This window comes from Rattus norvegicus, chromosome 3 (assembly GCF_036323735.1).
Source record: "Rattus norvegicus strain BN/NHsdMcwi chromosome 3, GRCr8, whole genome shotgun sequence".
Lineage (NCBI taxonomy): Eukaryota > Metazoa > Chordata > Mammalia > Rodentia > Muridae > Rattus > Rattus norvegicus.
This window is the reverse complement of record NC_086021.1, coordinates 187,521,381-187,543,018: the sequence shown is the minus strand read 5'-3', so window position 1 is coordinate 187,543,018 and position 21,638 is coordinate 187,521,381. Positions and strand designations below refer to the sequence as shown.

Here is a 21,638-nt window from a genome sequence, read left to right as displayed (position 1 = left end):
GAGTTCCAGGCGAGACAGCTTTGTACAGGGATCCTCTGTCTAACCAACCAAACAGAAAAGGGCGAAAACGATAGGGTGTTTTAAAATTGTACTTCGTTCACAAATAACAAGACAGACGTAACCTGTTCAATAAACAGAGATGAGGTAATGGCTAAAAAAGTGTTTTTAATGGAAAGTCGTCCTCTTTTTACAAGTTTGAATGGACACTCATTACTTAAGCCCACGTCTGAAAACTGGTAGGACAGGAGAGGAAGACACCTCCTTCCTGGGCCAGGCCTGTGTCTATCCAGTACCTCTGCGGACTTTTCCCATCTCCCACTGTGCTATCTGCTAAGTCTGTTGAGGTGTCCGTACAACCGTGGCCCCTGACGTGCGCAGCTTCTGCTAAGCATCGGGTAGTGGTCTGCACATCTGAAAACCCCAGTCATCAGTGGTCAAGTTCACCAAGTGTTGAATGGATGTTGGGAAACAGGAGGAAGAATGAGCAGTGATTTCCAAATCTTTTCTGGCCTTCAGTAGGAGGGGTCACAGAAAACAAAACACAGTCAACCACGCCCGCACAAAGGGTTCATTTCAGCCTAGGACTTTCCAAACATTCATGTAACAGAAGAAAAGCTATAATACAGGCAATGAAAAACACTGGCATCACCTTTCCCCACAAAATTACATAAAAATGAACAAAACATTAAATAAACATTATTATTAATCATTAAATATATTAACACCAAAATCAGGTATAAATTAGGAAATAAATGTATAAACTATTTCACAAAGTGCTTTTAAAAATATATACACAACATTCAAGAAATTCTTAATGTAAGACATTTCAGATTGAACTTTTGGGGTGATAATATTTTTTAAGTGTCCTTTTCTTTCAAAAAGTATTAACAAACACTAAATACAGCACTTAACATACACATACACACACATACACACACTAATACAGCACTTTAACATACACAAACGCACACACACAGATACACACATACACATATATGCACACGCAGAAGGCATATTCCCAGATTGGCAAGTAATAAAAACCATTTTCACAGTTACTTAAAATGTTTTGACGTTTTCAATGAGATATTTTAGCCCCCAGCTGAGCTTGCAAGACTGGTTTTATAGAAACTGCCAGAAAGGAAAGGAGCAAAAGAGACTGAGTCCCTAAAATGAAGTTGCCATCACTTCTGACACATATCGATCAGAAACTCATTTCTATGAAGTTAAAACCGTCACGTAGCCAGCCTGTGTGTTTCCTAAACCCTATGCCTAGGAGACATATACACCCATGGCTGTTGATATCAAGTCCCACAGGAGAGGGAGGGCATCCTAGATTAATATGGAAACTACCACAGACAAGTCTTTTAATGCGGCCCTTGCTCTTCTGTGAGTAAAACGGAGCTTGCACTGTATTTTCTGGCAAGACCATCAAGATTAGTTCAAGCAAACCCCACAAAAGGGCCTTACCCATTGAGCTACCGATAAGTTTTATATTTTAAAAACAATCAACTGGAAACACTCAGGCATGGTAGTACACACCTATGGTCTCAGTACTTGGGAGTGGAGGCAGGAGGATGGTTAAGTTCGGCCTCAGTTATGTAGTGAGTTTGAGGCCAGTCTGGGCTACATATAAGACACAGATAAAGGGAAAGCATCCCGGCTGACAGGCCCGATGGCACCAAGCCCTGCATCCTCAGAGATGGTTTTGTATGTTCTTGGTTGTTCTTAGCACTTATCTTGAAGGTTTTTTCCTTCTTCTTCTTCTTTTTCTCATAGTCACATCATTATTATCCAAAAGGATGCTGAGAAATACGCATGCTACACTATATGTGGTGTTTTCCTCTGACAGAACCTTTTCAAAGAGGCTGCCTCTCCTGTTTGCACAGAATTAAAATGAGATTAAACACCCTAAAGACGTAAAAAAAAAAAAAAAAGTCACTCAATTTTCGCTGTATGAAACTTGTCCTTTTCATTTGAGTGGATGTAATCAAGTTATTTGGAGTCATTAAAAATGCAGTGTGGGAGCGCAAGGCCCTGGGTTCGGTCCACAGCTCCGAAAAAAAGAACCAAAAAAAAAAAAAAATGCAGTGTGGGTTTCAGAGCTCCCTAAAGGCAAAGGAGCATCTGCTTGGCAATCTGAACTCAAAGGTCCGGGAAAAGTAAAATAAACACTTGCCAACTGCTCATAAAATTAAACACGAGTACTTTAAATTGTCTTTAAATTTAGGTTCCGGCAACACTCAAAGCCTACAGATGACACCAAATAAACAAGGGCCAAAGCCACACTAGGCACAAGCAGCCGGGAGACAGCGAGACTTGCTCTTCAGACACCGCCCTCCTCAGGGAAGGCTCCCCTCCCGACGCCATCACCCATCACGGTGGCAGTTATCTGGAATACAGTCACCGATCCCTCTTCACTCTCTACCACAAAGACGTACTCAGGGATCAGGGAACCTGGAGAGACACAGGCGACTGCCAAGTCCTGGAAAGGACAGCTCATGGTCTTTGCACACGAAGCACATTTTCCTTGTTACAGTGACATGACCCAAGACACAGAAGGTGTCCCCAGGCCCTACTTAGGCACAGAGGAGATGGCCACCCAGCGTCGTACGTACGTCAAGCTATGAGCCGCCAGTTGAAGAAACATCTCAAAACGGTCCGCTTACAACAATGGTATGAGTGGGGGCAGACTGGGTCTGTTCATGGTAGCGTGGGCCATGATGTCTCTTAGATACTGTCTCATCACTGGGCATAGAACACGCGATGACTCTGTGACCCCCCGAAGCTAGCTAAGAACATCAGGGAGGGGGACAGGGGACACAAACAGGACAACCTCCCCATCGCACCCATATACAATACTTTACACAGCACCAAACATGTCACGCCATTTCAGCCAGTGGTACGCACAGCATCACACCCAGCACGAAACGAGCCTGCCTCTCATGCAGACACGGCACTGGGCAAAGAGGGTGACCAACGTGTCATTACTCATCGGAACTGTCACTGGCTCATCCTACTATGAAGGGTCCAAAGCCAACGCTTGTCCTTTATTGCTGGTAATTTCCATACTGGCCCTAAAAGAGAACAAGACATAGATTACACCTCTCTAGTCCTGAGTGACAGGGTCTGCTTCCTCCGACAGCCAGAAGTCTGGAGGGTCTACCGAAATCCACAAAGTGAGAGGTGACACTCCTCCAATCCAGAGGTAACGTCCTTTAGCCAACCTCACACAACTGTTTTCTTGACTGGTTTAATTTTGATCAACTTTCCTCACAGGCAATGCGCCCTCACTGGGCTCTCTGAAGGTAGGGCCCTGGCCACATGCCTAACCAGATCATGGTGGCCCTCCAGGAAAGGAGTCCCCTGCACCCTGAGCTCCTCTGAATAACTCAAGGGGCAGCAGAGCCGCTGCCAACACTGGTGACCTGCTAACAGGACCAGTCTACACAAAATCTCAAGGAGGAAGAAATGGAGTTTGAATCCAGGCTGACTGCAGGGTTGGAAACCAACAGAGCCCTGCACAGAGAGGGAGTCTCCTGGAGGATGGCTGTCCTTACGGACACAGGCACTCAACCCCAGCTTCTTCTCCCCCACAGCTAGCTAAGGAGGGCTTCTGGGAGTGTCCCCGTGAAGAGCCTCTGCAGAGCAGTCTGTCACGTCTCTGGTGTCCGTACCCAGGTGGGTGAAGAGAGGGCAGAGCAGGCCCGGAGTATAATCCTCAGGGCAGGCAGACTCAGCACAGAGTTAAGTCTGAGCCAGCTATTCCATCCTGCAGGGGACACAGGACAGAGCCGGGAGACCGCTTCTGACCCTCGGAACTGGGAAGTAGGGTGGGAGAGTGACTTGCGTCTTTGGGTGGAGGCTAGGGACAGTAGAAGGCACGTAACAGTGTACACGACACCTTGCCTGCGCTTGACTAGGTCATGGGCCAACTGACTTGGTTGTGGACCTTGAGGTGCACAGCTAGAACTCCTACAGGCTGGATGGAGAAGCTTGTCCCTGAGACATCACTCATGTATCTCCTCTAGGGGCAAATGTAGCCATCACCTCCAGTTCAGTCTACCACTAAGTTAGCATGCCTCCCTTGCCGATCCACAAATTCAAGAGATGCTCTCTCCTGGCCTCTGGGAAAGGAGGTATCCATGTCATTAAGACCATCAGAGCAACTAGAGCCCCACAGTGGCTGTACACTCCAGCTTTCCCACCTGTCGTTCCTCAGGACAGTAAGAGAAACCCTTGCCAGGCCTCACTTGAACTCGGCAGAGCACCCACAAAGCTTGCCTGCTCATAGCCGTAAGGCCGCTGCTGCTGGGCAGAAGGTCCCGTCTGCGACGTTCTGTAGCTTCCATACTGCTGACCTTGTCCTTGCTGGTAGCCTGAGTACTGTGAAGGGGCTCCCTGGGCAGGGCCTGTGAAGACAGCAGAGGCCATGAGACCAACCTTGACCAGCTCTCCGTGCCCGTGAACATCCGGGCACCAGGTAGCTGTCCTTTGGCAGGTAAAGCCTGTACTACAGTAGTGCCACAACCCAGCCATCCATGATAGTCCCATGAGGACTTGGGACTGTGCCCGCATGGATATGGAGCACCAAGGGCCTCAACCCAGTACAACAGGCCTGCCACCTTGCAGACGTGGGTGAAGGGCTGCTCCAGAACCAGCTGAGGTCAGTTATAGTGGACCCAGTAAAGCAGAACCTGGGGAACAGAGAAATTCTCAGGTGGAGGAGAAATGCCAGGCTTCCTGTGAAGACTAAGTTGAAGGCACAGGAGAGGATTGCTCAAGTGCCCATAGCTGTTTAGTTGTTATTTTATTTGTGTGTGTGCATGCATGCATGCGTGTGTGTATGTGTGTATGTGTGTGTGTAAAACAGATCTCCACAGATGGCAGTACTCTGCCACGGAGTCACAGTCCAGCCCCCTAGTGAAACCCAGGCAGAGCACTTTCAATGCCACAGGGCTGTGGCCTGAAATCTACTGCCTGACACTGTTTTCCTTTCTGCACACATATCCGCACGTCACTCACATCAAGCAGGGGCCAGAAGAGGGAGTCAGATCTCTCCTGGGACTGGAGTTACAGTCAGCGGGGATCTACTACCTGGATGCTGAGAACCGAACCCAGGTCCTTCGCAAGAGAATTAAGTGCTGTTAACAGTGGAGCCATCTCTCCAGGCCCCAATGTTGGGTTTCCAATTGTGACCGCTGTACAGGGAAAACTGATGACCTCAAACACTACGAGGCAGGTACCGAGTGCACAGGAGTCCTCTACACAACCTCCAACCTCCTCAAGCCACGAGATCAGCAGCTACGCCAAAGTAAGTCTCCTCAACATCTGCTCGGACGGTACCACCACACTGTATGCAGCCCATGGCAGACACCAGAGGGCATCCCTCTTACCGTAGCCCTGCTGCTGTCCAGGGTAGCTCTGCTGGTTGGGATACTGCTGCTGGGAGTAGGTCTGCTGCTGTGCTGTGCCCTGCTGGTACCCAGCCTGCTGCTGACTGTACTGGGAGTTTCCTGCAGAAAGGAGCACAGTCTCACTTCAGGGCAGTGCAGGAGGTTCCCTGTCACCCACAGGACAAGCGAGTAGCCAAGGAATCCTTTTACCGCATCTCCAGAGGCAGTGTGTGGGCGGTGGCTCAAGTGTCATATGGTATTTTTTGGTCTTACTATTTTATAAAATACAAAGGAAAAGCCAGATAATACAGAACAGATGATGCAGCGACTCAGACAAAGGCCAATGACCGTCCTGGGCACTGAACAGTCAGGTTCCACTCCACACAGCTGATCACCAGTTGTCAAGGTCACTGGATTCACAACCACACAACCCAGTCTGTCAGTGTTTCCTGAAAGGCCTAACAAGATCTTCAGTGGATGCCAAGAATGAGGGTCTGTGCGAAGCCAGGGGAATCTGAGCAGGTACACAGAGGCCACAAGACAATGCAGGCAGTCTGGAACATGTCTCTCCAAGCCGAGAACGAGCCAGACCGATGGCAGCCAGCAGATGCTGGAGAGGCCTGGAGCACACCTGCCTTGAGCCGGCAGAAGATAGCTCTGTAGCCACCTTGACCTCAGACCTCAGGCCTCAGGGCTAGGAGGGGGTGAAGGCCTGATGTTCCAAGCTGCCCAACTGGTATTCTATTACTGCAGCCCCAACGGGCGGAACATTAAATGAACAGGCTACTGCAGAGGCTTAAGAGAAGTGCTCCACCTACTATGTGTTTGGCTTTGAGGGAATAAAACACAAACGAATGCAGCTGATGAATATCAAGTCTGAAGGGCTCAGTGAGACCATGCGGGCAGAGTAGCCTGTGGGCTAAATCAGTACCGGACAGTGTCACATACACAGACACTCACCTCTCTGTGGAGTTATAAGAGAGACTACCGGTCAGTTATTAAGAAACATTTCACGGGGCAGTGGTGGCACATGCCTTTAATCCCAGGACTCGGGAGGCACAGGCAGGCAGATCTCTGAGTTCAAGGCCATCCTGGTCTACAGAGTGAGTTCTAGGACAGTCAAGGCTACCCAGAGAAACACTGTCTGGAAAAAAAAACACAAAACAGAAAACAAAAACCCAGGAGAGATGGCTCAGAGGCTAAAATGGAGTGGCTACTCTCCCAAAAGACTCAAAATAGGTTCCCAGAGTCCATTGGATAGTTCACAACCACCTATAACTCCAACTCCAGGGGATCCAACACCCTCTTCTAGTCTCTAAGGATGGCCCTGGTGAGGGTGCACAAGTGTACACGCCTATACACACTCATTTAAAAAACTATATATGTACTATGCATGTAGTATATGTTTGCATGTATGTATGCATGCATGTGCGTATACATGCATGCTAAGTCCTACTGAGCCCATGACTCTCAACTTGCACCAGGACTGTGTATCTCCTCTCACTTCCACATTCTGTGGCGTCCCATCGGTGACGCCTGTCAGCCAGGAAGGACACATCTACACCACAGAGATGAGCAAATGCTATCTATGAAGCAAGACTTTCTGCTCAGAGCCTCACAGCAACGACATACAGCCATCCCTCTTCCCCATTCCCACACACCACCAAGGTCTCCATGCTGGAAGCAGCACTCCCACTAGCTCACGGGCTGTCAGGCTGCAAGAATGACCACGTTTGTCTCCCGGCAGCAAAATCCCCAGCATGGTCAAACTCTGCCCTGTAAACCCAACCTCACAGACCTACGTCAACGTCTTGGCTGAGACTCGCTGGAGGCCAGCACGGCTAGCTCTAGGAGTCGTAGTGTCTGAACCACTGTGCCCGTGGTGCGCCCACACACTGGGGCATGGCACACACCCTACCGTGTTCCTTACCCCCCTCATAGTAGTGCTGTGTGGGGTCCTCAAATGAACGGTCGTAGCTCTGCTCTGTGTAGGACGACTGCTGATAGGCGTAGTCACTGTGGCCTGTAAGGAAACAGGTGGCCTACTGTCAATGGAGGTGTCTCCATGCCTTTGTCCTGGGGGACAACAGGGCTCTGCAACAGTGAGCTCGGGCCAGGAGACGAAGCAGAACTGGCTGAGTCTACCTCTCCAAGCTCCTGCGTTCATTCATTCCCCTCCACCCCTTCTCTAAAATGCCAACGCTTCTGCAAACTGTAGAGCAAATCAGGCCTTCTTGACAGCATCAGCTGTTCTCTCCTGCCCTTCTACAGCTCCTGGGGGATTCTGGGTAGTAGTGCTGTGCCCACAAAAAGGCCTTTGGATCGTGCCACCACTTCACACCGGGAATCATGGCTTGGCACAAGACTTGTCTCTGCCACCTACCCTGCTCTTATCCCCAGTCCCAGACACGCAGCCTACCTCATGCTATGGCTGGCATCAGGGCCCTGGCCAGAGCTCCCCAGAGACCTCTGTCTTTATTTCTCAAAAATCTGTATTATTAACGGATATTTATTGAGACAGGGTCTCCTAATGTAGCCCAGGCTGGCTTCGAATTCTTAACCTTCCTGCTTTATCTACCTGAGACCTGGGATTCCAGACCCAGTACTAACATCGCTTTAAATGTCATTTCCACAAATCCGCTTAAAGGTAACTGAAGGTGACAATTTGCAGAAGCGAGGGCAGGAGGCTAGAAGTTGGGACCCACCATGTTATATACAACTGTCTGCGATGGCTGGCTTCACCCAGCTCAGACTGCTACTGCCTTCCAGGAAAGGGAGGCAGAGAAAACCCAAGGAGGTGGGTGCAGTCCCATGATGACACTCTTCTTCTCCGCAGAGACCAGCCTCAGTCTGTGCCCCAGTGTGCTCAAGCGGAGGGGACAGGACACAGAGCCCTGGCTGTGAAGAGCAGATCAACAAGGAGCTGCCAAGCAGCGTGCCTTACCATCTGGGTAGTACTGTTGACTCATGGGCTCTGCAGAACCCTGGCTGTGGCTGTACTGTTCACTGTAGTACTCCTCCTGGCCCAGGTACTGCTGGGAAGAGCCTGCAGGGATGTGACCAGACACTCAGGACCAGCACACAGCGGGTAAGACACGCTCACACCTGGTCCGGCAGCAAAGCCACGCCAAGAAGCCTTGCCCACGGGAGGATCATACCCAGGACCATTCAACCACCAATCCTCCTCCTCCTCTTAAACCCAAATACTCTGTAACTAGAACAACCACCACCTGTGTCCCCAGACACAAGTATGTGCTCCTCGGGCTAGCTGATGCTCACTCTGTCCCCACGGCACCGGTAGGTCTGGTATCCTTGCTCACGCCATGTCATTCCCACATGGAGAGACAGTACTGACCCCTCTCTGAGGGCTGAAGCAGGCCTCGGCCTTACCTTGCTGAGAGGGTCGGTAGGGCGCCATGGGCCGCTGCCCCATCATGCTGCCTCCTTGGCCACCCTGGCCCATCATGGCAATGGGCGCCTGGCCCTGGTAATGCTGGCTTCCACCCTGCGCTGAGTTGTAGTGGGACGTGGCCGCCTGCTGGTGCATCATGGAGACTGTGTAAAAGGAAAGAGACCCCAAAATGAACCCACGAAAGCTCTAGCATAGAGCTCCTTCCCCTGCGAACCTGACTCCCTCCGATAACCGGTACCTTTGATTCCAAGTTGCACCTCTAACAGTGTGAGCTGCATACACAAGAATGCAGCTCATGGTACAAGGCCAGAACCCAGCTGATAGGACTAACATTCAGCTACCTTAGAAGAGCCAATGGGCAAGATGAGTGGAGCCCTCAGGTCCATACACAACTCCTGGCCACAGAAACGGAAATCCTGTCCTTCCTTGTCCCCAGGGCTTGTCCTAAAGGCATCACAGTGTGCCACTTCTTAAGCGGCAACCCTACAGCACTGCTCAGAAGTCACTGGAACAGCACCGCCCAACAGAGCCCAAATAAGAGCCATTCGTTTTAAAGTCTGTACAAAGCCAAGTGGAGTATGCCTGTCACTTAAAATATGGCGGAGAGAGGAGCCCAAGTTCAAGACTACCATGGACCACAGAGTATGCTCAAGACCAGCCTTGGTCATTTAGTGAGGGAGTGTAGCTCACTAGTAGAGCCCTTGCCTGCATGTATGAAGCCCTGTGTTTAGTCCCTAGCACTGGAGAGAGAGAGAGAGAGAGAGAGAGAGAGAGAGAGAGAGAGAAAATAAAGCCAGGTGGAACAGTCTCCAAGGAAACCCTGTACCACTGTACTTGTGAAATGTACCTGTAATGTTATAACTGCAAGAAATGTTAAGGAAACACTCAATCTTATTTTGCAAACTTCCTCTGATGCTAAGGCAACATCTGGATTGGGGCCTGCCATGTCCCAGGTACTCTATGACACTCTGCATGGCTATGTCTGTGCTCAGCATCCACTGTAAACCCAGAGCCCTTGCTCTGCAGAAAGGCCTGGATCTCCATGTTAGGACCTTTATCTTAGCACCTGTGACCTCCACATCTGTGGCCTCCATCTTAGCACCTGTGACCTCCACATCTGTGACCTCCATCTTAGCACCTGGGACCTCCATCTTAGCACCTGTGACCTCCATCTTAGCACCTGGGACCTCCACATCTGTGACCTCCATCTTAGCACCTGGGACCTCCACATCTGTGACCTCCATCTTAGCACCTGTGACCTCCACATCTGTGGCCTCCATCTTAGCACCTGGGACCTCCACATCTGTGACCTCCATCTTAGAACCTGACCTCCATATCTGTGACCTCTATCTTAGCACCTGGGACCTCCACATCTGTGACCTCCATCTTAGCACCTGTGACCTCCACATCTGTGACCTCTATCTTAGCACCTGGGACCTCCACATCTGTGACCTCCATCTTAGCACCTGTGACCTCCACATCTGTGGCCTCCATCTTAGCACCTGTGACCTCCACATCTGTGACCTCTATCTTAGCACCTGTGACCTCCACATCTGTGACCTCCATCTTAGCACCTGTGACCTCCACATCTGTGGCCTCCATCTTAGCACCTGGGACCTCCACATCTGTGACCTCCATCTTAGCACCCGTGACCTCCATTTACCTTTTCTCTTTCCAGCCTTTGACAGAGGTCCCTCTCCTGAAACCAGTGTTCCTCTTACAAGTCCCACAGCCAATGGCTCCCTTTCCTTGGAATTGCCGAGGCCTCTGAGCAACCACTCAGGGCTGAGTCACTGTTTTTCCACCAACCCAACCCTGTGGACATGCCCAGGGAGGAGCCACAGCACCCACCAGGAAGGCTGCCCTTAGGGGCTACACAGACAAGTTGCCTGTGTTTGCCAGGGTTGGGAGCTGGCCACAGGTACGGGCCAGGTGCAGGGACAGACAGTACCTGGGTTGGACTGCATGTTGATGTTGGTCCGAGACACATAGTTGCTGATGGCACCTTGGCCTTGCATGGGGACACTCTGCGACGTAGGTCCCGAGTGGCTGTACCCAGGCCCAGTACCATGGCCACTGCCTGACATACTCATGGAGGTTGTGGGCAGCGTGCTCTGAGCCGTCTGCTGCATGGACACGTGGTTTGGACCTGCCAGGAAGGGTAGGAGAGGGAGCATCAGGCACTGGAGGTTTCCACCTCAAGGTAAAGACGTCTGAGTTCCCTTCAGATGACTTTGAGGAGGAAGGCTCGCCCCAGGTCAGTAATACTTAGGAATTGGGCGAGTGATTAATGAACACACACACACACACACACACACACACACACACACACACACACACACCCCGTGTCACTGTTCCTGAGAGCCCCCAGTTGGTATAAGGAGTTCTTATTTTGCAGCACGAGCAGAGGCACCATCACACCTTTGTTCTTAAAGGATGCACGCAGAAGCACACGACCGTACATTAAACGCCACAGGACAGAGTCAAACAGACCCGGGCACTTGGAGTCAGCCTCATGTCCTCTGCATGGTTAGTCAACCACCACATACACTTAGGCTTAGAGGAATACCTACAGCCAGGACAGTGGGAGAGAGGTGGTTGCACGACAGGAGGGAAGGCACTGTGCCCAGCCCTGGTGGGTGTAGGCTGCCACTAAACCCACTATCTACAGCTAGCTTGGTGACATCGCTGCCGCAAACCTGCTCACCGTTACCGATCTGGCCCTGCATGAGGGAGGCAGGGGGCAGGCCTGTGCTGACGGTGTCACTGAGGCTGCCCTGGGGGTGCAGGCCCTGGCTGGAACCGCTCTGACTCAGTGCTCCGGGCCCGAGGTTCATGTTCTGGGTTGGAGGCTGTAGACAACAGAGAGGTTGGAGTGAGAGAGAGTTACCTCAGAGAATAAGCACCAAGAGCCATCCCAGGGACTCAAGTGACCCACGAGAACTGCACAGCCACCGGCCAGCATGGTGCTGAGCTGAGCTGAGACATTCTTGACGTTCAGACACAAATCAGCTGGCTGTTGGGTCTTAGTGCCCACATCTTATCAATGAACCAGTCAGTGCACAAGCTGGCTTCCGCTCCTTTCACTTGCTTTCCCTTCTCATCCTCCATCCATCCCCTCAGCCAAACACATGGTGAAGAAGGAGGTGGGTCTTCTCCTCACCAAACAGTGGCTGCAAAGGTTTGCACACACACGCTATCTAGACCTGGCCGAGAAAAGGAGCTCCCAGCCAGGCCTGGTGCTGCAGGGCTACAGTCTCAGTAGAGAAGTGGAGGCAGGAGGATGACAAGTTCAAGGCTTGCCTGGGCTACAGAGTTCAAGTTCAGTATGGGCAAAACAATTAGACCTGGAGACTTAAAACTTATTTCTAAGAGGTAAAAAGAGACCCAGGGACATAGCCTCACACGCATATAGCTCCAGGTCAGCCCTAGTAGTGAAAAGAAATGAGATGGGGCGTCTCCAGCAGGAGCCACATCACAGCTGACCAAGGTAATGCCACTTGTAGCACCTCCACTTTCCAAGGGAGCCACGTACTAAGGGACGAGTCTTTTCCTGGTCTACCCTGGCACCTGCAGTCAGCTTTGGTCATCACGGGGTAGGTAGCTCCTTCTCTTGGCCACGTAACCTCACTTGGCCACGGTCACACAATCTGACATCACAGTTAAAGTTTAATTTGGGGAAAATGCATTTACAGAAAATCAAACAGACAATAAAATATTTATAGCGGTATCTGGACCGTGACCGCACTGGAGATTTCCCCCATTAACTTCCTTTTTCTTTTTAATTTAAAAGACAGGATTCATGGGGTGTAGCCTCAGCTAGTTTGGTACTTGATATACGGCCCAGTCTGACTTCACACTGACAGCAATCCTCCCACCTCAGCTTCCCAAGTGCTAGGATTGAAGGAGTACACCTAGCAAGACATTTATTTTTCTATCCCAGCAGTACACCCATATGCACTGGGACTGTGCACGCCATTTGGAAAGGCTTACAGTGTATGAGGCTCTGCATTTAAGCCTCAGCACCACAGAAACAAAGAGGAAACGATTTACAACAAAGGCAAAAAGACCTCTCCCGTTGGTCATGACACTCACCGTTAACACTCCCCAGGGTTGGTTCTGGGGCCACTTCCCTAAACTAAGCAGGCTACGTTTCAATTCTTCCCATCTAACGCAGCCATTCACGACCTTTCCCTGTGGGACAGGGGTTTTCCCAGAACCCCCAATTTCTGATGCCTCATAGCTCTGGGCTGCTGTGGGTCACCTGTCTACTTGAGGCGACACACACAGAAACTGGTTGAAACTGGCTGCGGCACCTACCGCGGGAAGCAGAGACTGCATGTTCTGGTTGGAATCTGCTATGGTGGCCAGGTAGACCAGGTTCCGGTGCAGGATCTGCTGGTACCTGCGGAGGGAGAAGCATTCAGGTAAGGCAGGACAAGCGGCCACACCCAAGGTAGAGGCAAAGTCTAACCGAGTCAGCCCCAACCTCCAGCCTGGCAGGACAGCGAACAGTGACGCTAGGCTGGGAACGGGCAGCTGGCTGCTTTCCACAGTCCAGTGAGGGATAGGCGGGGAACAGGTCTAGCCAAGACCTAAGCAGGCTCCTGCTCCAATGACTGAACCCTGGGAAGACCCTGAGGTGTGAGTCAGGAGGGAGGTGCTATTGGATCAATGGGAGAATAGGTGATCATGGCAGGACAACAGGGAACAGAGCCCTGCTCCACAGAGCCAGATGTGAGGCTGACCCCATAGAGCAGACATCTTGAAGAGCCCTGGAAGAAAACAGGAAGGGTCCAGAGGACTGAGGCTCCTCACCCACACATCGCACCGGGCAAAGTCTCACTTTTCTCTGACCAGATGCATGAGGTGAGGACCCAGGAGGCCCCTCGTGAAAGTGTGAGAGAGGTCTGAGGTACTCTGCCCACCCAGAGGCACAAGCTGTCTTCTGGTTGGGTCTACTGCTGGCCCCATGGATGGAGGCTGTACAAACACCTCTCCATGTTCCCCTTTGCCTCTTTTTCCCCCAATCCCCGATGAGAAGGTTTCCCACCCCACTTGCTCTCTTGAGACCACACCTGACCTCCCTCTGCTCTGCACCAAGGAAGTTTCCCAGCACGTGGAAAAGGCAGTCACAGAGACTGGCGGTGGGCTGGGTCCCTGGCTGGCCTGGTTACTCACTGGGTGCACTCGGCTGTCTTGCCCTTGCTCTGGTAGTCCAGGATGCACTGGATCAGGTGGTGGTTCTCATCCAGCATCTGGGGGGAGAGGTAAGCAGGGTGCACGCAGTCACACAGCAGCTGGTTCACATCTAGGATGCCAGGACCCTTGGGGAATGCGGTAAGGGCACCCACTCCAGGTCCTGGCACCTACCTAGAGAGCTCCACAGACCCTCAAACCTCAACTCCACAAGAGGGCAGAGGCAGCTTACGTCCATCCCCGTGGGCTATGCTCAGCCTGGGCCAGTGAGAGAAGCCCAGGAGATGAATGTATGGAAGGAGGCACTGTAGGCGCACAAGAGCAGGCAAAACAACAAGAGGACTACCAATCTGCAACCTCGTCCCTTTGGATCTCCCTGAGACCCAAGGACATGAAAGGAAGGGTGGCAGAGGCCCGGGCTACACTCTGCAGAGGCCGGCACTGTTTTGAGACTGTCTTACACATCATATGGGACCTGGATCAGAAAACAGCTTCATGGAGGTGATGTGTGAACAGGCAGGTACAGACATGGCGGAGATGGACCGTGGGCTCCCAGAAATGCGGCGTGAACCAGAGACTGTTCCAGGGAGAAGGAAGTTGATCCTCACTCCGGCAGGCATAGCCCACACTCATTGGCTGTAGCACTGTAGGGAATCGGTCAGAAACATAGACCCCCCAAGCCTGGACCTGCCCAGGTGGCTGGTACACATGGCGGTGCTGGAAGACTGAGCTCCCAAGGTGTCCAGGATGTGCAGGCACCCTTCCCAAACTCAGTCATGTGAGGTCTGACCTCCACAGACCCCAGGGCTATCCTGGGATGTACTGGTTCCAGTGACTGGTAACAGACTGGAGATCAGGATCACTGGGCAGTGCAAATGCTTGTGAGGGAAGTGGGCCAAGCCTGTGGACAGGCACAGCACACAGGGCCTTCTGCCACCCCATGGTCCTTGAGGAGCATCTGAGAAAGTGAGGGAGAGATGGGAGGGGAGAGTAGAAGTGTGGCAAGCCAGTGGGCAGAGGACAGCCAGCAGGCGCAGCGCTGAGCCATGTTCTACCTGGAGTGACCAGGGTCCCTGGGGGAGGAACCCTGGAACACCTGCTCTAGGGTCTATACTTGAGTGTTCATGACAGGCAGGCAGGCCCTTCCTCCACCTTCACAGAAACACATTTGCCCTGTTCCTTGAGGCTGCCTGATGCCCTTCCCTCTACTTTGCATTGCGGGTTCCTGGACCTGCCTTCTCCCTGAGACCAGCTCCCAACTTCACACACCTTACTTAGCCTATAGAGCCTTAAGTGTAGTCTCTCCTGTCCCGCTCTTTTGTAGGTTAAAGCGCCCCCTCTCCCCACTGTTTTCCTTCCCCTGCGGAGATGACAACACATCCTGCACTGAGTGCCCACCAGGGGGCGCTGCTGCACAGAAGCTGCTAGTGATGCCTAAGAGTGATCTAAAGGCCAGGGAAGGACTTTCTCCAGGGTCACTGGTCACTCACTCCAACCCCCTACCTCCACCCCCGCCCCCCACAGGCAAGGCTCCCAGCATCCTCTTCTTCAACCCCACACTCTCAAGGCTCTCTCTAAGGACACAAAGTAAACCCCCTACAACATGTCCAGGTTGTCGTGTAAACTCTAGCCACCAACAGCCAAAGGGAAGATGCAGAGAGGCCGGTGAAGGGATAGCCATACAGAGGGACAGTGCCGATTTGCACAGGGCCTAGCATTTGTGAGCATAAGGAAATACTGAACTGGTACCACTTTTTAGGATTTGCTCCTTTAACTACGTGTGTATGACTATGTGTATATGTGTTTACTTGTGTGCTGGTATGTGCATGATGTGTGTAGGCACCCACAGAAGCCAGAAGAGGAGGGTCAGATCCCCTACAGCAGGAGTCACAGGTCATTGGGAGCTGCTCAGTGAGGGTGCTGGGAACTGAACCTGGAAACTCAGCAAGGGCAGTGCATGCTCTTGACTTTGGAGCAGCACCTCCAGCCCATGCTTTCTTAAGACAGCGGATGGGGGTGCTGGCTTGCTTAGTCTGAAGACTCGCAGGAAAGACAGGACACATGCCGAGAGCGTCAGACTCTCACAGAAGCACCTTCGGGAAGCAGAAGCCTACAAGGACCACAAGAACAGGACAAGTGCTAGCAGTTATGGATCTTAGAAAAGCAAATGGGACAGGACTGTCCCCTGCCTGCACTCTGCTACCAGGGATGGGGGAAGGGAGCTCCAGGAATGTCTGCAAGGAAACACCATGCACCTGGAAGGCAGAGAGTATCTCAAGTAGAGGGCTACACATCTGTCTGCCACACAGGGACGTCAGTCTCAATAGGGCTGATCCATGACAGTGAGCATCAGCCCATGGAGGAGGCCTGTCCTCTGGGTCAGACACTAAACCCAAAGGCTAGGTGTACAGTCCTGCGGTAGAGCATCTGCCTAACATGTAGAACTCCGATCTGATCCCTCAGATTGGATCTCAACGGCCAACACTTGGAGCAACCAAGGTCATGGAGAAAACAACAACTCTATATTCAAAACACAACAATAAAGACAAGATACTATATAACTGAAAGATAACCCTGTGTTTAAAATTAACACGAGGTTCTGGGCAGTGTAGGCACAGCTTTTTTTTTTTTTCTTTTCTTTTCTTTGGAGCTGGGGACCGAACCCAGGGCTTTGTACTTGCTAGGCAAGCGCTCTACCACTGAGCTAAACCCCCAACCCCTAGGCACATGCTTTTAATCCCAGCACTTGAACACAGAGGAAGGCAGATTTCTGTGAGTATAAGGCTAGCCGGGTCTACAGAGTGAGTTCCAGGACAGCCAGGGCTACACAGAGAAACCTTGTATCAAACAAACAAACAAACAAACAAAAACAAAACAGGGCTGGAGAGATGGCTCAGCGGTTAAGAGCGCTGGCTGCTCTTCCAGAGGTCCTGAGTTCAAATCCCAGCAACCACACGGTGGCTCACAACCATCTGTAAAGAGATCTGATGCCCTCCTCTGGTGTGTCTGAAGACAGCGACAGTGTACCCACTCACATACATGAAATGAATAAATAAACCTTAAAAACAAAAACAAACCCAAAACCAAAACACAACCAACAAAGTCAAAACAGACCTCCACACCTCCATGGCAGCCATGCACAGGCATACTAATGTATACTAATGTATGGAATAAAAACCACAGGGAGCCCCCCCCCCAAAAAAAAAAAAACACCAAAAAACCAAACCCTCTTGGAAGTTAAAAATCTGTTAGTGAAAACAAAAGTTCTGACTGACCCAGAACCCCTTTGTAGACCAGGTTAGCTTTCAACTTTTGAAGCTATTTCTGCCCGTAGTGGTATTGCTGGCACACAGTGCCTTATCTGGCTTTTGTTTTCACTAACAGATTTTTAACTTCCAAGACTCACTCTGTCAAATCTTCCTCTGATTTGTCACTTTGTCTGCCCCTCAACTAATCGGTAGCTTTCGAGGGTGGCTGCATCCTTCTGTAAGTTAACTTTGCCTTCATTGTCAGGGATTGAAGGCGCATACTAAGAGAGCGTCTGCATTCCAGTCAGATCATACAGACCTAGGTGTTTGGATGTGATCCCTTGCTAGTGCAACCATGGATCAAAATTCCTCTACACAGAGGACCCTGTACATACATGCTTACAACGAGACACAATCTGAAAAGTAGCACAATTGGATCCTGTCCATCGCCTGTTCTACAGCATCCCTAACCCCCCACACCCCACTGCCCACTCCTACGGGCTTGTCTCTCTCACGCGCCACAAACTAGGCTCTAAAGCCTGACTGTTTCTCCCCAGCTTCAGTCCCATGCCCTGTTTGCTAGGGCTCATGTCTACCCATCACGGCACCTGCTGGTCACAGTGCTTTTTATCTCCTGTAGCTTGGGGACTTCCTGGAAATGGCCCTGGGCTCCAAGCACAGAGATAGTGGTAGGCAAGTCCACTGGCCCAGAAATCTAGGGACACGCCTAAGGCAGAACACTGCGTACTGAACAGTAGAGGTGTTCTCTCCAAAGGCACACAAAGGTTGGGGTGTAAGGAGGTGGCAGACACTGAATCCCATTCCAAGTGACTCTCCCCTTTAGACTGGGGAACAGATCTGGCCTTTGGCCAGAGATGCCTTCTCAGGAGTGTTTCCAACCAGGCCTCACTGAGCAGAGGGCACAGGCCTGTGCGTCTCTTTCCAAAGAACACCTGTCCCTGATTCTCTCCATCCGAGGAATGCAAGGCTCAGGCTGAGAACCATGCAGAGTGCTCCTTTGCCTGACAAGACAGCAAAGAGGCCCGAGGGCTGTTCCCTCCCAGTTTGGACTCCAGACTGAGGAATAAAGGGATATCATTCCTTCTCCATTCCAGGGATGGAAAGAGAGATCTTGTGCTCCCCTGGGGAGGACTGTTGCTCGGGAACAGCTACCCAAGAGCCATTACCTTTCCACTCTAATAGCAGACTCAGACTCAGCTCCACTCGCCATCCACCATTATGGGGATAGCTCTAACGTTCCAAGCAGCCAAGTTGGCCTTTCTAATTGGGTTGGCTTTAGAAGCCTGGAGACTGGAACCCAGGTCAAAGGATAAGAAGCTAATCCTCTGACCTCTGCCTGTACACCGTGTCACATGTATCCATGTATGTACTTAAGAATAAAAAAAAAAGCCAATATAATCAGCAACAGAGACACATGACTTTCACTGTGTAATTGTTGTATGAAACAGCAGGGGGCGTCCAGTGGGCCTTCTTATAGGCAGGAGCATAGTGCTGGACATTGGTATACTATGGCCCTTAGCTAGTACAGAGGAAGACAGATTTGGTCCTTGGTCAGTGGTGTCTCTGCCAGCTGCAGACATCTCAGGATCCCAGGCACCCACACTGTCCACACAAAAGCACAGTTCTGACTCCATCCCTCTCCGGTGCCAGTGCTGTCACCGCAAGCTCACTTGCTCCAGGTCAGGCCAGCTCTCCAGGCTTCCACTCTGGGTCCCCACTCCCTGCAGGGCCACATGTAGAACTACCCATTGCCTGCCCAAACTCCCTGACTTTACACCCTTGCTTCTGCAGAAAGCCACTCAACTTGGAAAGAAGTCTATTTGCAAAGAAACGTTATCATTATCCTTATAAGAAGAGGTAGAAAAACAGGCAAGGAGATCCCAGAAGAGGAAAACAGAGATCTCATTGCAGACCGAAGGACACCAAAGGCTGTGGCAGCCACGTGAAGTTGAGAAGGTATGAGGTAGCCTCCTCTGGAACTTCAGGAGGGAAGGGAGGCAGCCACTGCTCACACCTCAGCAGTGTGAGCGAATGAAGACGGTTGTCTAATATCACCTGGGTTGTGGCGAGTCAGAGAGTTAAGGGGCACGGATATATCCGCTTAGGCAGAACCTGTGCTATAGATTCTATAGTATACAGGGTGTACCATGCAAGACTAGGGACCAGCAAAGGCTACCTCAGTACATGCTAACTCACTTGTATGCCACCGACAATGCCTCAAAGTCCTACAATGGCCTTGTGTCTCTCAAGAGAAGATTAAGGAGAGGTTGTTCTGCGGTGCTCTGAAGATTGAGCAGGATCTGTCCTCCCAAAACAAGCTGTTACTTTGTTTGCTTTGACCACTGACCAGCCTTCTCCCAAATCCCTGGCTCTCCCCAGTGGTCTTAGCAGGGGCTGGTTAGCGTGTGTGCGTGCCTGTGTGCGTGCGTGCGTGTAGTTTAGGGTTTTTCATGCTAGACAAGAGTTTTACTAAGATACATACATAGCCCTGTGTGGGGTGTGTGTGTGTGTGTGTGTGTGTGTGTGTGTGTGTGTATAGTTTAACGCTTTGTGTGCTAAACAAGAGTCTTACTACTGGGGTTGGGGATTTAGCTCAGTGGTAGAGCGTTTGCCTAGCAAACGCAAGGTCCTGGGTTCGATCCCCAGCTCCAAAAAAAAATTAAAAAATAAAAAAATTAAAAAAAAGAGTCTTTCTACTAAGACACATCCCTAGACCTTGGCTTCCATGCAGGATCTTGCTATGCAGCTTCAGCTGCCCTTGGACTTTGTCATGTAGCTCAGGTTGTCCCTAAACTTTCCATCTTGTAGCACTTGCTTCAGAATGTGATTACATCACCAAGACAGGTCAGAGTACACATCCCCTCGAGCCTTCTCAGTAAAGGATTCACAGAGACAGGAAGTGGATCGCACAGCCCTACCGGGTCAAGGACCTTGAACTGAAGACCCACTTCCAAAGGAACAGCAGCCTATGGAGTCACACGGAAGGGCTACTATTAGCTCTCCCACGTAGCCTGTGCAGTCTCAGCCTCCTTCACTAAGTCACTTCTGCAAAAAGTTAAATGTGGCAAGAAGTACAAAACCTGTATTTCTGCTCTGCTCCAATAATCTCCCCTGACTAGGGCTTGCCAACTGTGATAACCACTATATACCTAAGGAGACAGCAAGGGTGACCTGGGAAACAGGCGACAAGTGAAGGAAATCCCCACAAGCCTCTCGGGTCATGAGGGAGTAGAAAGGCCAATGCCCTTAGGGACCTAACTGGCTCAAGGGAATTCAGGAATTCTGTAGAAGGAACCAGAATTAAAAGCCGGCGCGCAAGAAGCTCAGAACAGCGAAGGCAAACAGTAAAAAGCTAAAGTGTCTATGTCAAAACTTGAAACTTCCTTTTGTTAAAGACGTCCCACAAACCCACGCAAACGCCTTCTATGGGAAACTGGCCCAAACTAAAGGATGAGAGAGACTGCAGGACAAACCTGCGGTGTCTGAAGCCAGGGTGCAGGAGGCGAGGCTCGCTGATGCCCAGCGGCCCAAGCGTGGGCGGGGCTGCGCTGGCCTCAGGTCCGCCGCGGGCAGCAAGCTTCGGACAGCGGTGCAGGCCCTGGGGATGGCACGCACACTTTGGATGCATCCCTTTGTGCAGGGCACCGCAGTACCTCACGAGAGCCGCCAGCTCGCCGCAGCGGCGTGCCTCCAGGCTGCCTGCGCCCCCTTCTCCACTCGCCAAGCTGCGCGCAAAGGCGCGCGACCGTCGCTACCAGGACTGTCAGCGGAGCGCGACGAGCCCCCGCCCCGCTGGAGGGGCCGCGGGCCCCGGCGTCTCGCACTGCCGCGTCTGCTGCCTGGGGCGCTCTCGGAGGACACCGCGCGACGTGCTTCAGGGTCCCCACCCACTGCGGCCGCCTGGCCCCCGCTGCCAATGCCTCCGGCAAAGTTGGCGCAGGCTTTCCAGGGGGCGCGCGGAGCCGCCGTCAGGGCTCCGTGCAGCGGGCTGTGCCCCGGCTTTGTTCCTGTCCCGCGCCCACCCGCACTCTGTACCCCCTCGGCCTTGCCCACCTTCTGGATGGTCTGCTGAGTGACCTCCCCTTTGCCTCTCGGCCGCGCCGACGCGAAGGCCACGGACATGGTGGTGGTGCGGACTCAGCCCGTGATCATTGGGGTTTATTCTCCGGCTGCGCCCCGCGGCCCGAGGTGCCCATTCTCCGCAGCGCGGGGGCGGGGGCGCGGGGGGCGCGGTGCCGTGGGCTCGCCCGCCTGCCTATCGCCAATGCGCGCTCGAGGCCCCCGCGTCCCCGCGCCTTATTCGATTGCCTCCCGGGACCGGATCCCGTGCGGAGCCCCCCTACAACCGGCCTCCGCTCTGCCTCC

At 51.9% G+C, this 21,638-nt stretch overlaps 1 protein-coding gene across 2 annotated transcripts; it reads right to left on the bottom strand.

The window, feature by feature from the left end:
- Nucleotides 1-145: 145 nt before the first annotated feature.
- On the bottom strand, nucleotides 146-21,403 carry Ss18l1 (SS18L1 subunit of BAF chromatin remodeling complex). 2 transcript variants are annotated; one of them, NM_138918.2, is made up of 11 exons: nucleotides 21,327-21,403; nucleotides 13,987-14,063; nucleotides 13,126-13,210; nucleotides 11,513-11,657; nucleotides 10,757-10,954; nucleotides 8,784-8,948; nucleotides 8,338-8,439; nucleotides 7,324-7,416; nucleotides 5,394-5,513; nucleotides 4,282-4,409; nucleotides 146-3,074 (listed from the first exon to the last, which is right to left on the bottom strand). In NM_138918.2, the coding sequence occupies exons 1-11, from the start codon at nucleotides 21,393-21,395 to the stop codon at nucleotides 3,048-3,050; spliced, it is 1,209 nt and encodes a 402-aa protein (NP_620273.2). In that variant the 5' UTR covers nucleotides 21,396-21,403; the 3' UTR covers nucleotides 146-3,047. The 2 variants fall into 2 exon arrangements, with proteins under 2 accessions (NP_620273.2, XP_038960156.2); XM_039104228.2 differs by lacking the exon at nucleotides 21,327-21,403 and adding an exon at nucleotides 20,747-20,942.
- Nucleotides 21,404-21,638: the final 235 nt, after the last annotated feature.

What these genes read in the sequence shown, in the direction of transcription:
- Ss18l1 (NM_138918.2), bottom strand. Translation starts at nt 21,395, where the DNA reads ATGTCCGTGGCCTTCGCGTCGGCGCGGCCGAGAGGCAAAGGGGAGGTC. An exon ending in AAGACAGCCGAGTGCACCCA is followed by an intron (nt 13,211 to 13,986) that starts GTGAGTAACCAG and finishes CTCCCTCCGCAG; the next exon opens with GTACCAGCAGATCCTGCACC. An exon ending in TCAACAGTACTACCCAGATG is followed by an intron (nt 7,417 to 8,337) that starts GTAAGGCACGCT and finishes GTTTCCTTACAG; the next exon opens with GCCACAGTGACTACGCCTAT.